Below are 15,863 nucleotides of genomic sequence, written 5' to 3'. Positions count from 1 at the left end.
CCTGTGGGGTGGGGTGAGGAGCCTGAGGGTCTTAGGATGAGACTGAGTGGATGGGGGAAAGCCGACAGCCAGGCCCTTCTGCTCTCCTGCATGACTGCACTATCTAAACAGTGCCATTCAGCAAACGTGGTGTCCTCCTCCCTCCAGAGGCTGCTTGGTAGCAGTCGGGGGAGCGCTCCTTCCCTTCAGCCCCCGCAAGAAGGGCCTGGGGTTCGGAATGCCAGGAGGAACTTTGTTTTGAATAGATGCTTTGAGGCTCTGGAGAGGGCAGACATTTCCCAGGCCCTTGAGACTGCCACAGCCACCCAGGCATGGTCTGGCCTCTCTCCACACTGCCCGCCCACCTATTAAAGCTGGTGGTCAGGCTGGGAACGTGGGTTGTTTGATGGCAGGTAGGAGAGGGTCAGACCCACAGTGAGGTAAATCTTGGACACCTCATTCTAAGTGTCCTGAGATGGGCTAAACCAGCCCAAGGCTGGGGCACCTGGTCCTTTTTTCTAGGACATATGCAGAGTACTCTGTGTTACCAGATGGGGTTGAGGAGAGCTCCTGGGGAGGCGACCCTGCCCTGCCCAGGTGTGCTAAGGAGCCTGGCTTCATAGCCTTCCCAGTGTAGCTTACCGAAGCCAGCATAGTCCCTCTGGAGGCCTATTCCAATTGAAATGCTCCATGCCTGCCAAGAGCAGCTGCATGAAGGGGAGGAGCCGTGTGACATCTTCTCACCCACAGATGTGAATGAGTGTCTGAGTCCCGGGGTCTGCACCCATGGAAGGTGTATCAACCTGGAAGGCTCCTTTAGATGCTCTTGTGATCATGGCTACAAGGTCATCTCAGATGGGAAGGGCTGCCAAGGTACAAAGATACTGAAGCACCCCACCTCCACAGGCAAATCAGCCTGTGGCTCTCTCTGTGTGTGCCCCCATATCCACCCAATCACGTATCCCTAACCACGCTGACCTCACACCTGCCAAGTGTGTTTGCACCCTGCCAAGACCTGTGCTTGCCCCAATCCCTGCCCACCTGTCCGTCTGGCTATCCTGGCATGTCTGCCCTGCAGAATCCCACACAGAACTCAATGGCCTGTTTCAGATGTGGACGAGTGTGCCACCCGGGCCTCGTGCCCTACAGGCCTCTGCCTCAACACCGAGGGCTCCTTTACCTGCTCACCCTGCAAGAGTGGTTACTGGGTGAATGAAGATGGCACTGCTTGTGAAGGTAGCCCTGGGGAGGTGGTGGCCAAAGGGACAGAAGGAGACTCTATTATCTGGCCAGTCTTGGGGCAAGGGAGAATCCAGCTTAGGCTAGAGGGCCCTATGAAGGGACTTGGCCCCAAAGAGAGCTTCTATTATCATAATCCCCATGTTCAAAGGTGAGGACAGGAGGAATAGGAGGTCACAGAGACCAGAGGAAGCTGAGGTGGGAGCTACCAATGGAGCAATCTAGAGAAGAGTCGTGGGGATTGACATAGAATGCCCCCAGCCAGGGCCTGCCCTTCCCCAGAGGCCCCAAATGTCCTCCAAGCTTGGAGAGGGGCTAGAGAGTGTTGAGGGCCTCACTGTCACTGGCTGGGGGAAGCCCTCCTGGATCACTGGCTATGGCTGTCTGTCTGCCCAGACCTGGATGAGTGCACCTTTCCCGGAGTCTGCCCCACAGGAGTCTGCACCAACACTGTGGGCTCCTTCTCCTGCAAGAACTGCCACGAGGGGTACCGGCCCAGCCCCCTGGGCCGCACCTGTGAAGGTAAGAGCCCCATCGTGTGGGAGCACAGTTAGGATACTAACCTGCTCCTCTGCAAGCAAGAAGGAACTGGGGCCTCCCTAGAAGGGTGGGATGGCTGGAGACTCACATTCTCTCCCCTCCCAGAATGGAAGTCAGAGAGGTGACCACAGACCTGGGTCTTATGAGACAATAAGCCGTTGGTTCACAGGCTTCAGTCTACTTGAGCATCACTGAAAGGCATGGTTCACTGTGCAGCTCCCTGGACCTTGTCCTAATTTACCCTGTGGACTCAAGGGGCCCTTGGAATCTGTGCCCTGACAAACTCCCTAAGTGTGCCTCATAAGGGTGGCTGCTGGGAGACCATTGACCTGTACCAGGCAATCTGTAAGCCAACTTGAAGAATCAAATTTCTGGTACCTTCTCAGGTTCACTGTGTCTGTTTTCTTGGTTCATTTCCCATTTGTTTTCCCATTGCTTCTCATTGAAATCAGAGGCCTCTTAGTAGTGACAGGGGCATAAGGCTTTGGCTTCACTGGGCTAGGACTGCTGGGCACTGTGGGCTGTGAATTAACCTGGCAGAGCAGGGCCAAGCGGAAGGAGCAGTAGTCATCCCGCTCCTATTCTGTTCTAGATGTTGATGAACATCTGCCACAGACCAGTAGGAGGGGGTGCACTGTGTCAACACCAAGGGCTCCTTCAGCTGTCTGTGCGAGATGGTTTTCCAGCCCTTCCCAGAGATTGTGGAGTGTGGGGGGGAAGGGATGCTACTCCCTCACCAGCTTCTCCCAGCTGCTCTATGCTGGGAGGATGGTCCCAAAGGTTCAGTCTCCACAGGCAGGTGACAGGTCCTCTGGAAACCTCCCCCTCAAAGCTGGCCTTGGGAGGTGTCACCGTCAGCTGCCTCACAACCTTGTGTGGCCCTGCAGATGTGGATGAGTGTGAAGACACCCAGAACAGCTGCCTGGGAGGCGAGTGCAAGAACACACCTGGCTCCTATCAGTGCCTCTGTCCCCCAGGCTTCCAGTTGGCCAATGGCACTGTGTGTGAGGGTGAGTGGCCTGACTGTCCCCACTGAGGGTTGAGACAGTGAGTGTATGGGGAGGTGGGGACACCTTGCTGCCATCTTTTCCCCTGCAGATGTGGATGAGTGTGCAGGGGAGGCACACTGTGCGCCAAATGGCGAGTGCCTCAACAGCCATGGGTCCTTCTTCTGTCTCTGCGCGCCTGGCTTTGCCAATGCAGATGGAGGCACCAGCTGCCAGGGTGAGAAGCCAGCTGTGTCTGGGGGCAGGGACAAGGAGTACTAGAGTCTATGCAGGGGCTTCATCCTTCTTCATACCGGTACTGAAATAAAATAAAATGCTCATGGCTGCCTGCATGCATGAGAAGATGGAAGGGCAGGAGTGATGTGGGGAGCCAGGTGGGCAGGGAGGGACTCAAGAGTCTCTCTGCAGAGCCTCTCTGTGATGTCTGTAGCAGGCACCCTCTCTCCAGTCACCCTTTACCCCTTGACAGAGGCCTGGCCCCAGCACTCCTCCCCATAGCATGGTCTCTAATATCCAGCTCTGGACTCTCCTTAGGATTTTCTAGCCCTTTCCTACCCCAAGCCACTCTGTAGCCATCTTATGGGCTACTTGGAGCCCAGAGGAAGCTGAACCAGGTGATAACAGGGAAGAGATCATTGGCTGGTTCTGGTCATACATGTCTGTTTTCTAGATGTGGATGAGTGTGCAGCTGCAGACCAGTGTTTGGGGGGACACTGTGTCAACACGGAGGGCTCCTTCGACTGTCTGTGTGAAATTGGCTTCCGGCCCTCCCCAGAGAATGGGGAGTGTGTGGGTAAGGACTCCAGAGGAGTGGACAGGGCTCTACCCCATGTCTGTGCACCTCCACCCCCATCTGGTCCTCAGCTCCCTGGAATAAGAAACTGCTCCAGGGAAGCAGAGTGCTTTGCACAGATTGATCATATGATAGATAATGCATTTAAGCCTCTGCTGGCCCCAGGATTGTTCAAGGCTGATAAAATGAAGACAATCACAATTTTTGTGCTGGCACAACACACAATCTAGTTTTAAAGGCCAAACTGATTTAGTCAACATTAAACACCTGCCAAGTTCAATGTTCTTTGCTAAGACAAACAATTACAGACAATCAAGAGACAGATACAAAGACAGCTCCCTGTTATCCACTCAGGAAGGGTTGCATGCTCTGCTGGTAGAGCATGGAGGAACGGAAGTATCACTGAAGGCTAAGATCTCAGTGCTTCCTTTTTTTTTTTTAATATACCAGGGATTGAATCCAGAGGGCACTGAACCACTGAATTCATCCCCAGCCCTTTTTTATATTTTATTTAGAGACAGGGTCTCATTGAGTTGCCCAGAGCCTTGCTTTGCTGAGGCAGGCTTTGAACTCACAATCCTCCTGCCTTAGCCTCCCAAGCCACTGGGATTACAGTCGTGTCCCACAGCGCCCAGCTCAGTGCTTCCTAAATAGCAGACAGTACTCTTCCATTTAGCCCTGCTGGGTTGGGAGAAGTTTCCCTGAACTTACTGTTCCAGGGTTGAGGTGAGCATAGTAAATTGGATCAGATGAAAGACCTCAGAAATTATGGGACATGACCTTGTTGCAATGCCAGTGAATTAAGGTTACTGGGGTCAGAACAGTGACCTGGCCACATCTGTCTCCTCTCATGCCTCTGGGGACAGACATCGATGAGTGTGAGGATAACAGAGAACCGGTGTGTGGGGCCTGGAAGTGTGAGAACAGTCCTGGCTCCTACCGCTGCATCCTGGGCTGCCAGCCTGGCTTCTACATGGCCCCGACTGGAGACTGCATCGGTGAGTAGGAGTGGGGTGGAGCGGGAGGGCTGAGGACATCTGTTTTTCCCTGTATGGAGCTAGAAATGATTTTCTCCTGAGGACACTGTTTGTACAGCTGTTTGAAGTTTGTATATTTTCCATACAGCCCAGCTTACCCCAAAATTGAAAAGGAATGTTACTGTTAGTTTTCTTGTCCCATGTTCAGAGGTCCTTTCACAGATCTTGGTGTTAATGGACCAGATAAGTGCTCACACACACTCCCTCTACCCGGCCCCCACTGTCCCACAGACATAGACGAGTGTGCCAATGACACCATGTGTGGGAGCCACGGCTTCTGTGACAACACGGATGGCTCTTTCCGCTGCCTCTGTGACCAGGGCTTTGAGACCTCGCCCTCAGGCTGGGACTGTGTTGGTGAGAAGCCTGTGGGTCAGTCACCCAGGGTCTGGGCCAGGAGGGCCACTGGGTTCTTCTTAACCTCCAGGGGTTGTGACTATCCTTAAAGGAAGCCCTAGCGCCTCTTCCTGAATCATTTGTGGGTTCATGGCTCCATGATAGGTTCCCAAAGGGTGGGCAAGGGAGCTTCAAGGAGGAGAGAAAGATTTCAAGTCACCTCTCCAGCTGGCACCTTGGCTAGGCTGGTAGGGGAAGCATGGCCAATCCTGCCAGCAGAGGAAGCAAGTTCATGAAGGAAGGTGCCCACCCCCACCCCTCTGGCTCCCCCTTCCCTGGAGACCTCGGGGGCTTGAGAAGCCCCATGTTTGGAGAAAGTACACAGTGGGCGGACCTTACTCTTTGGCCCTTTTGTGACCCTTTTCTGCCACTCCTCTCTTCCTTCCTATGCCTGTCCATCTGTCCCTCATTCCTGCTAATTCATGCCCACTTTGCTTCTGCCAAGGCCTAACATGGTTCTTTTCAGTGGATGAGGACCTGCCTGGCTGGGCTGGAGTCAGGGACAGGGCACACAGGCTGCCTCTTCTCTGCCCAAGAGCCTGTCCTCACACCTGGCAGATGTGAACGAGTGTGAGCTCATGCTGGCGGTGTGTGGGGCCGCCCTCTGTGAGAATGTCGAAGGCTCCTTCCTGTGCCTCTGCCCCAACGACCTTGAAGAGTATGATGCCCGAGAGGGTCACTGCCGCCCTCGGGTGGCTGGAGGTGAGACCTGTGAGCTTCCCACAGGACCACTCCCCCATCCCCCACCCTGCCTCCCCTTTGTCATTTACCATGATGATTCTCTGCCTTACAAAAGGCATCGCCTTTAGTTCCTGAGAGGGAGCCGGGTTGCGACTGTGCAGTAATGGAGGTGCAGGGTGGGAATGAGGCACAGATCGGGGAGGGGAGCGAGAGGCCGCAGGAGCTAAGACAAGTGGGGCTCTGCTCCAGCCTCTGCAGCATCTGGGCTGCTGGGCTGGGATGACCTAGAGGAGGCTCAAGATCTGAGGCTGACTTCGTGTGGCCCCAGGACCTCAGATTGAGCCTTGGAGTGACCCTAAATCCATCCAGTCTCTGAATGAATCTTCGGGATGAGGGGAAATTTGGAAGTGAGCTAAGCTGGACTCTCCTCTCCTGCTTCCCGTGCTTCCCACTCTGCGCCAGAGCTGCAGGCTCAGCCTCTCAACCAACCAAGGCTGGGCCGAGTCAGCTGGTGACCTTGCAAGGAACAAGGAAGGGTGGGAAGGGCGGGTACCTGTGAGGCAGAATGAATCAGAGGACAGACAGGTACACCAGCATAGAAAGGAAAGGTACAGTACCCACTCCTGGGATGTCCATGGGCCAAGTGAGACAACATAGTAACAGCATTTTGTACTCTTGTAATTCTATAGAAATGTTGAATTTAAAAGATACATTCAAGGGCTGGGCGACTCAGAGGGTAATGAACTGACAATAATAAGGGGCCTCTAACACACACAGCTCAGAGCATCCCTGAGGCCCCGACAGGAGACCATGCCCCAGGCCCCATTCGCATGGAATGCTACTCTGGGCAGAAGGACCATCTGCCGTGCTCCAGCCTCCTCCTTGGTGGGAACTCCACGCAGGCTGAGTGCTGCTGCACTGAGGGAACCAGATGGGGGGATGCCTGTGACCTCTGCCCATCTGAGGACTCAGGTAAAGCCTCAAGGGTCCCAAATCTTCTTAGCGTCAGCTCTGCAGTGTGACAAAGTGGGGAGGGGAAAGGAGGCATCCCTTCCCTCTCTGAGCCTAGCTGCCTCCCTACAGTTGAATTCAGCGAGCTCTGCCCCAGTGGTAAAGGCTACATCCCTGTGGAAGGAGCCTGGACGTTTGGACAGACCATGTACACAGGTGACCTCCCTTCACACACGCCTCCCCAAACTCCATTTGCCAGAGTAGGCCCTAGTTTGGTCCTCTAGGAGGTCCCTAGGGAAGTCCTGCATCAGCCCTGGCTTCCCTGATTACTTCCATCTTTTCCGTCCCAGGGCTGACTCCCTACAGAGTTTTAGCTGGAAGCTCTAACCCAAGCTCCTCCTGGAGTGTCCACATGACCCTCACCTCAGGTTCCCTGCTCCCTCAAGTCTGCACCCTCTGGAAACAGACTATGGTGCCTTGGTCAACACTCACCCGCCTGTATGTGAACACAGGGACAGAGGCGGGGTACTGCTGCACAGAGGCCAGACATAGTAACCTATGTCCCTGGCCCCATTTACAAAGCCAGAAACTTAGCAGAGCCCATACTCCCAAAGGGGGGTTTCAGGTATTGAGCCTTAGTCCTGAAGCTAGTTCTAAGGAGGAAATAATAGAAACAGAAATACCCTCTGTGTGTGTGTGTATGTGTGTGTGTGTGTGTGTTATCCGGGGGAATCAAATCCATATATGCTAGGTAGGAGTTCCACTACATGCTGAGGACCACAGCCCCAGAAGTAGCTTTTCTTGAGTGCTTGCTATGTGCCGGTACTATTTTAAACACCTTCTCATCCTCATGACAAGTATAAGAGGTGAAGTGATATTACCCACAGTTTTTCAGATAGGAAACTAAGGAGAACCAAAGAAACCTGCCCAAAGTCACCCAACTCAGAAGTGGCAGGGCCAGGATTCAAACCCAGACAGTCTAGCTTTGGAGCCCCTGGTCTTAAGTATCACCTCATCCTGCCTCCCCTTGTCCTCTCACCTCAGTTCTACCCTCCCACAGATGCCGACGAGTGTGGAATGTTTGGGCCTGCTCTCTGCCGGAATGGCCGGTGCCTCAACACGGTACCTGGCTACATCTGCCTGTGCAATCCCGGCTACCACTACAACATCTCCCGCAGGATGTGTGAGGGTGAGGATACACATGGCCCCTCCCACCCCAGCCCCTGCTGGCTAGTCCCTCTCTTGCTGGGAGCCCCCTTCCTGGGCAGGATGCCCGTTGCTTGCAGGTCTGAGGTGAGGAGAGCTCAGAACCATCAGCAATTGTCCCTCAGGAGGGGTCTCCCAGGTTGGGCTGGACTGGGGAGATCTTCAGGATCAGCCACAGGTGAACCCCCGTCCATGAATGTAGTCCATGGACAGGCCACCTTGGCCCTGCCACACTCCTGCCACCACAGATCACAATGAGTGCCAGGACATGGCCTGTGAGAATGGCGAATGTGTGAACACGGAAGGCTCCTTCCACTGCTTCTGTAGTCCCCCGCTCACCCTGGACCTCAGTGGGCAGCGCTGTGTGAACAGCACCAGCAGCACAGGTAAGTGACCTTAGGTATGGGCAGCAGGGGGCACAGGCCTAGGCTGAGAAGCTCATGTGCCCCTGGGCCTTGTGCCACCAGAGGACCTCCCTGACCATGACATCCACATGGACATCTGCTGGAAAAAAGTCACCAATGACGTGTGCAGCCAACCCCTGCGTGGACACCGCACAACCTACACAGAATGCTGCTGCCAGGATGGCGAGGCCTGGAGCCAGCAGTGTGCTCTGTGCCCCCCTAGGAGCTCTGGTGAGGGGGACACCTGCAGGGCTGGGCCCACCCTGGGAAAGGAGACACTCTCACCTTGGAAGGCAGGAGTAGGCGATCAGACCAGTGGCCATGTCTTACATCTCAGTTACTTGAAAATAAAGTGGTGGTGGTGGGTGGGGAGCACTGCTAGGAACTCCCAGGAGTCATTAGTTCCCATGTGTTCCCTGTGTCCTGGGGGAATGAGTCAGTTGAACTAGCCCCCAGGCTTTAGCTAGTGGGAGTTGAAGCCCAGCTTCTTTCCTCCATCCTTCCTGAAAGAGGTCTATGCTCAGCTGTGCAACGTGGCCCGGATCGAGGCAGAGCGGGAAGCTGGAATCCACTTCCGGCCCGGCTATGAGTATGGCCCAGGTCCAGATGACCTGAATTACGGCCTCTATGGTTCAGACGGGGCCCCCTTCTACAACTACCTGGGCCCTGAAGACACTGTGCCTGAACCCCCATTCCCCAACATCGTCAGTCACTTGGGAGACCTCACACCAGTCTTTGAGTCTCCTCTGCAGCCATCTCAACTCCAGCCCCTCTACATGGCCAGCCATCCAGGTATGTTGTTGCAAACATAGGGAAGAGCAGACACTGAGACTGTTTCCCTTTCTTCTCCTCCACCTGCCCATCATATTGCCCGTGGGGTGAGGCTACAGAAGGTGAAAGATGTGCCAAGCCACAGGTCACTCAAGACTCCTAATGCCTGGGTCAGACCCTACCAATTCCCAGTGAACTAGCACAGGGACACAGGGACATAGGGACAGGACATTGTCCCAACCTCAAAAGCTTCCCTGTAGAAGTGGAGAGAAAGCAGTTTTGCTCAGGTCTGTTCTCCCTCCACACCACTTACGGGATACAGAACAGCTGCTCTGAGGAAGCCTGACATTCAAATTTGTGACCTGAAACGAGAATTAAGGATTTCTAATGACTTTAAAGGTCCACAGTGGTCACCCCCCAGTTGGTGAATTGACTGCCCCAGAACTCAGGCCTTGGATCCTCATAATGAATTCAGGCCTGGGCACCTGGACACAGTACATACCACAGGCACTGCCATCACATCAGACTGATTAGCACCAGTCGGGCAGGATGGGGTTTTGTTCAGAGGGTGGGAGGTACTTAGAGAAAGGGGTAAGGCAGATTAGGGTTGTGTTGACTGAGGCCTGCTGCCACTCTCTCACTTGGAAAAAAAAAGATGTAAAATTTAAAAAAATAGCACCCCCCCAACCCAAAAACTACACACCTACAATCCCAGAAACTCCAAGACTAAGGTAGGAGGATCACAAGTTCAAAGCCAGCCTCAGCAACTTAACAAGACCCTCTCTCAAAATAATTTTTTAAGGGGTAGAGATGTAGCTCAGTGTTCAGGAGCCCATTTGTGAAAGCAGGGAGTCTCAGCCTTCTTGGAGCCCTCACTTGTCTCCCACCTAAAATGACATCAGAGTGTGACCTTTTGATTTAGCACCTTTCTATGGGAATTTTATGACCTCCCAGCCTAGCCCACTCCTGGGATCACCAGGGACAGCCTTTGTTCTGGAAGGTGAAGGTCGCAGGACTGAGATTAGTCTAGGCACAGGCCTCAGCTTCTCTCTCACTCCTTGCTAGAGCCCCCAGCCGCCTTCGAAGGGCTTCAGGCAGAAGAGTGTGGAATCCTGAATGGCTGCGAGAATGGGCGCTGTGTGCGTGTGCAGGAAGGCTACACCTGCGATTGCTTTGAGGGCTTCCAGCTGGATGCAGCCCATATGGCCTGTGTGGGTAAGTTTGGGGTCCTGATGGAGAAGTGAGACTGCCCCAAGAAACATAGGACTGCCCTTGGGATGGCTGGGAAAACCACTGCTGCCCCCTAGTGGGGTGTAGGGCTTCAAGCCAGGGTGAGAAAGCCAGAGGAAGGTTCATGGTGGACTTATGAAGCTCTTCCCCGGGGATTGGTAGACAGAAGAAAGGCAGAGGGCAAGGTCTTGGGCACACTGTGAGGTCACTGCCCCTTGTTTTTTGTCCTTGAGTTGTTTGGTTTTGGGAGACTTGGCCTGTCACACCAGGATTCCATTGCAAAACGGGAGCCAGGGCTTAGTGACCAGAGGACAGAAGGGCACCCTTCAGCTTTCTCCTTTCCCTTTCTTTTAGATGTGAATGAGTGTGATGACTTGAATGGGCCTGCTGCGCTCTGTGCCCACGGTCACTGTGAGAACACAGAGGGTTCCTACCGTTGCCACTGTTCCCCAGGATATGTGGCGGAGGCAGACCCCCCACACTGTGCTGCTAAGGAGTTGCAGTGAAGGGTCAGTGTGGGCAGCTACCTGGAAATGGCCTGCTGCCACAGGCAGAGGCCTTGAGGATGCTTTCCTAGCTGGGACAACACCATGATATCAGGCTGGGGTCCTCTGCCCGGGTCTGACAGCCTTGCCTGCTTTCATCTCTCCCAGCTTAGGCTTTGGCTGTGAGCTTCCACCACTGCCTCCATGCCCTTGCTTGGCTCAAACACCACCACTTTAATGCTTCAGCCACTGGCCTGAGGCCCAGCACACCACCTATCTTGGCGTTGCTATGGGATACTTGCCAAAGGACAGCTGTCATTCACCTCCCAACCCCAGGCTGTGCAAACATGCAAGGTCTCATGGCCTCACACTACAGACACCCCTTTCCAGCCATGATCCACATATCAACTGATGATTCTACAACTGAGACAGAGGCCACATCTGCCCTGAATGGTCCTTCAGAATCTGTGGGACTAGAAAGGGTTTGGGAGAGTTTGAGGGATGACTCTAGTGCCCCCTCTTGAAGCTATCACCGCCACTTAGCCACCTGCTCTAGGCCCTGAATTTGCCACAACTCCATCCTGTAGCCAGTTCTGTGGCCCCAAGGAGGGGAAGAAGATGCCCTCATCTCAAAGAAGCAAGACTGGCATTAGCTTGCCAAGTGTAGGAGACACAAATGAAGAGGGGCAAAGATCCCGAGAAGTCTCCAGGAGAGTAATATGGGAAATATGAGAGTCAATACAGAAGGGGGAGCCAAGGCTTCACTGGAAGTCTAAAGAAAAGAGTAGTCTGGAGTAAATAAATATTCAAAATCCACCCAGTGATAGCTCCTGTGCACCAGCAGCAAGGACTGCCCTAAGACAGAAGATCCACCTCCAAAGACCGTTATTAAATATATATATATGCTTCTTTCAGAAAACAAATCTCTTCAGGAATCTCTTTTTGTGAAAATCAGTTAAATTTTCTAACAATAAAAAGGTTTATTTTCTAGTGTGGTCTTGTTCAGCCGAAACCAGATTTCCAAATGTTTGCCCCACCCCACTCAGAGGCCCCTTCGCCTCTTCTCCTTCAGAAAATGAATGTCCAGAATCCCTAAGTTTGCAGGTAGAAACTCACTCCAGCCTGGGCTAGCTGTGAGTTCACAACCATGGAACTTTATCATGTTGGTTAAATCAAAATATTAGATCTGAGACTGTCTATCCCTGATGGCCAGCTCTGGCAAAACCCTATCAGTAGGTTTCAATGGGAAAGGTTCTTACTATTCCAAGCCAAGGACAACTCTTGACTGCATTTCTCTATGAATGGCAATCTAAATGAACAAGGCTGCCTGTGATGGGAGACAGGGAGATGAATGCTACTTTCTTAATTTAATCTGTCTGTCCTACCTGCTGCTCTGATTGTCGGCTATCACACAATAATTTATTGAATGCTTGCCACATGCAAGCACTGTGTTGAGTGCTATGCATAAATTTCACTTAATCATCTAACAATGCTACCTACTATTTTTATCCCCAATTTACAGGTGAGGAAATTGAGACAGAAAAACTTAGATCTGCTCTAGATCATTATTCCAGTTGATTTAAACAAAACAAAAATAAATGGTTCTTAAACGTGTGAAAGCAGTCTTTCCTTTGTAATAAAAGAAACTGAAAATGCAGTGAAATACTGTTTTACAAATATTGGCAAAGATCAAAAGGTTGTTAAGACTCCTAGCTGGCAAGCATCTGGAAGTATTAATTGGTACAACCTCTGAAGAAGACAATATGGCAGTGTCTTTCAAAATTACATAATAGCACTAACTCTTTGATTCAGTAATACCACTTCTAGGAGTTTAAGTTTCAAGATATATTCTCACCAAATGTGAAATGACTTATGTAAGAGGTTATTTATTACAGCACTATTTGTAATAGCAAAAGATTAGAAACAATTTCTACAGAACCCTAAAAATCAAAACAAATTGCCTTGATAAGAAAGGTACCCAGGAAAAAGGGAGGTTATTTATTAGCATGTAACATCCTATTTATCTACAGAGACAAGAGAAGTGGATAGCTGTTACTTCATCCTTGCCACTCCACCTTACACCCCATCATTCAGAGAACTTTTTACCATTCCTCAAATATACTCTGTTGGCACTGTGCTCCTAAATGCTGTTCCCACTGCCCTCCAACCTTTTTTCTCTCTTGTCCTAGTAGAACATATTGAATGCATACACTCACATTTCCTTATTAAAATTTCAAATGGCATATTATGTATGCTGTTCGGCACTTTGCTTTTTTCCACTTTATGCTTGCAAATAAATACCTGATTCTATTTTATAGCTGAATACTATTCCATTGAATGGATAAACTATAATTAATCACTGACTCATCAAAAGATAGTTCCATTGTTTCCCATCTTTTACTAATAATGCTGTAATGAATATCCTTGGTCACATGTTATTTCATGTTATATCTATGGGATTATATCTCTGGAATAAATTCTTAGAAACAATGGTGGTTGTGGGGAGGGCGACAGGGTGGACAGATACCATAATGGAACACTTTCCACTATACCCCTTTTGTGTCTTTTTGAATTTGTACATGTACTACTTATCAAAAATAAATATTTTTAAATAAAGCTGCTGACCACAGACTGCTTAAATGTCTCTCCCTTTATATTATTTATCTGACTGTAGTTTACAATTAAAGTCAGGTGATGATTATTTCAAAATTCCTTAAAGCAAACTTCCCTTAAGCAACCCTGTTGAAAAGAAAACATGGATTTTAAGAAAACAATTATAAACATCAATCTCAAACATCAAGAAAAGTAAAAAGAAGCTTCCTGTCTTTTAGACAAACATGCAAAACCATAATGTTCAAATGGACGGTGGTAGGCCCTGCCAAAGGCCAAGTTCTAGAGAGGGCTATACTATTTGGTACACCTGGTTGCTCCTGCCAAATGTTGGTCCTCCACGCTGATGCTTCCTAACAATAGAACAGGATGCAATTCTCAGAAGAAAGTATTTCAGGACACTTACTTTAACAGTTCTTCCCAATCTCTTACTTCTGAACAGTTTTCCTCTGCATCCCTTGAATTCAGTCAACATTCCCATAAAAAGAAAGTAGGTGGACACATATAGTATATGGTTTACATATAGTCACTATCATCACATAACTGAAGAATGTGATTCCATAATAAAATCAATGAAGAGACCTGAAGTTTTGAACCAAAACATAAAGCAGACTGAAGAGTTCCCTGTTTTTTTTTTTTTTTTTTTTGGTTGTTGTTGTTGTTGTTTTGTTTTTGTACTAGAAATTTAACCCAGGGGTGCTCTACCACCGGATTATACCCCTAGCCTTTTTTGAGACAGGATCTCACTAAGTTGCTGAGGCTGACCTTAAAAACTTGCAATCCTCCATCTCAGCCTCCCATGTCACTGGGATTACATACATGAAACACCATGCCTTTGTCTCCCTTTGTCTTCTTTGGTTCTTGTATTAGTATGGTGTTTGCTAAAGAAAAGACAAGGTGAGTATTGCCTAGCATGCATGAAGCCCTGGGTTTAGTTCCCAGCACTCAAAAACAAGAGGGTGTGGGAGGGGCAGGAGATGGCCCATGATGCCCAGGCACTTGGATACAAAGTTAAATAAACCCAATTTCATAACAAATAAGGTCTTGACAACCTCCTCTTGGAAGAACAGGTAAAACCAAAGATCTTTCCATTGACAAAGGAAAAATATAAAGTATTCCTAAATGAATTTATACAGTGAGTAAAATTTGTGAAAATATCTTGTTAGCCCTTATGGCTTGCCAGGAAGAGGGCAATTGGTCAAAAAGGGCCTGTAGAGGAGCCTAAATTTGTTTAGCATACTATTTAGTTCAAGCAAATGGCTCAGTGTCCCCTTGCTGATGTCATTTTCCCTTGCCCTGTGTTCTTAAGTCACTCCACTCCAACAAAGACTTCTTGTGGTCACTTCCAGCTTCCCCATGAAGCATTGTCAGTGTGAAGTAAAGTGATTTCTCCCGAAGCCACCATTTTTTAACCACCAAATTCCACTTCTTTAATTAATAGTAGGCACTCACATATAGGCTTCTGTTGTCTAAAAGACCTAGTTTCTGCCCAGTTGACCACTGCAATTTAATGGAGTACAGCAACTAAAGCTGTTATGCTTGTGCTCAATAGTTTTTACACCACTAAAGCAGTAAATAACTCACAGCCAGCTCAATGGTGAACACCTGTAATCCCAGTAACTCAGGAGGCTGAGGCAGGAGGATCACAAGTTCAAGACCACCCTCAGCAATCAGTAAGACCCCCAGTCACATAGCAAGACCCTGTCTCAAACAAAAAAATAAGAAGGGATGGGAATGTGGCTCTGGTAAAGAGCCCCTGGGTTCGATCCCTGGTACCCCCCAAAAAAATGTTCTGAAAGAAAGGTTCATTTTTTCACTTTAAATGTAGCAAAATCTCTTTTTAAGGATGATGAAAGTACTTAAGTAATCTGAATTGAAAATGTTATTAGGCCCAAATATTGGCAGCAACTAACTCTTCATTCTCAGCATCTTAGTAACTTGTGTACACAGACACTTCATGGTATGTTCCTTCCTGCCACCTTCCATGGACTACTAAGAAATCTGCTAAGTTTCCAAGAGTCCCCTTCTTTCCTCTAACCACGTGACAGTTTTCCCCCCTCTATGTCCTAGACTGTCCCACACATAAGTATCTAAAGTTCAGTCACATATACTTTGTTTCTAAACTCTATTTTCATTTTTTATTTTTATTTTTTTTATTTTATTTTTTTTTTTTAGTTTTCGGCGGACACAACATCTTTATTTCTATGTGGTGCTGAGGATCGATCCGGAGCCGCACGCATGTCAGGCGAGTGTGCTACCGCTTGAGCCACATCCCCAGCCCCTCATTTTTTTAAATATTTATTTTTTAGTTGTAGTTGGACACAATACCTTTATTTTATTTATTTATTTTTATGTGGTGCTGAGGATTAAACCGAGGGCCTCACATTAAACCCAAGGCGAGCACTCCACTGCTGAGCCACAACCCTAGCCCTTATTTTCACTATTTTTAATAATGAATTTTCATAGCAGATGACCTTAATTCCTATCTAGTCCAGAGATTCAAGTTTCTGCTATAACAAACTTTAAGTGAAAGA

General features: G+C 49.6%; 1 protein-coding gene across 3 annotated transcripts in view; it reads left to right on the top strand.

The window, feature by feature from the left end:
* Ltbp2 (latent transforming growth factor beta binding protein 2) overlaps nucleotides 1–13,359 on the top strand; it is a 108,060-nt gene extending 94,701 nt beyond the window's left edge. For 2 of the 3 annotated variants that reach the window (XM_021723775.3, XM_021723774.3), the window contains 17 exons: nucleotides 730–852; nucleotides 1,090–1,215; nucleotides 1,615–1,740; nucleotides 2,646–2,768; nucleotides 2,857–2,982; nucleotides 3,436–3,558; nucleotides 4,425–4,556; nucleotides 4,827–4,952; nucleotides 5,550–5,693; nucleotides 6,450–6,644; nucleotides 6,756–6,839; nucleotides 7,684–7,812; nucleotides 8,078–8,215; nucleotides 8,297–8,464; nucleotides 8,744–9,025; nucleotides 10,070–10,219; nucleotides 10,589–13,359. In XM_021723775.3, the coding sequence (XP_021579450.2) occupies nucleotides 730–852; nucleotides 1,090–1,215; nucleotides 1,615–1,740; nucleotides 2,646–2,768; nucleotides 2,857–2,982; nucleotides 3,436–3,558; nucleotides 4,425–4,556; nucleotides 4,827–4,952; nucleotides 5,550–5,693; nucleotides 6,450–6,644; nucleotides 6,756–6,839; nucleotides 7,684–7,812; nucleotides 8,078–8,215; nucleotides 8,297–8,464; nucleotides 8,744–9,025; nucleotides 10,070–10,219; nucleotides 10,589–10,740 (2,447 nt within the window). In that variant the 3' untranslated portion in view covers nucleotides 10,741–13,359. The remainder of the gene's footprint in view (nucleotides 1–729; nucleotides 853–1,089; nucleotides 1,216–1,614; nucleotides 1,741–2,645; nucleotides 2,769–2,856; nucleotides 2,983–3,435; nucleotides 3,559–4,424; nucleotides 4,557–4,826; nucleotides 4,953–5,549; nucleotides 5,694–6,449; nucleotides 6,645–6,755; nucleotides 6,840–7,683; nucleotides 7,813–8,077; nucleotides 8,216–8,296; nucleotides 8,465–8,743; nucleotides 9,026–10,069; nucleotides 10,220–10,588) is intronic. The other variant, XM_040274547.2, reaches the window with a different exon arrangement.
* The last annotated feature ends 2,504 nt before the right edge of the window (nucleotides 13,360–15,863 follow it).

Source organism: Ictidomys tridecemlineatus, chromosome 5 (genome assembly GCF_052094955.1).
Source record: "Ictidomys tridecemlineatus isolate mIctTri1 chromosome 5, mIctTri1.hap1, whole genome shotgun sequence".
NCBI classification, from domain to species: Eukaryota; Metazoa; Chordata; class Mammalia; order Rodentia; family Sciuridae; genus Ictidomys; species Ictidomys tridecemlineatus.
This window is presented reverse-complemented; position numbering and strand designations above follow the sequence as displayed.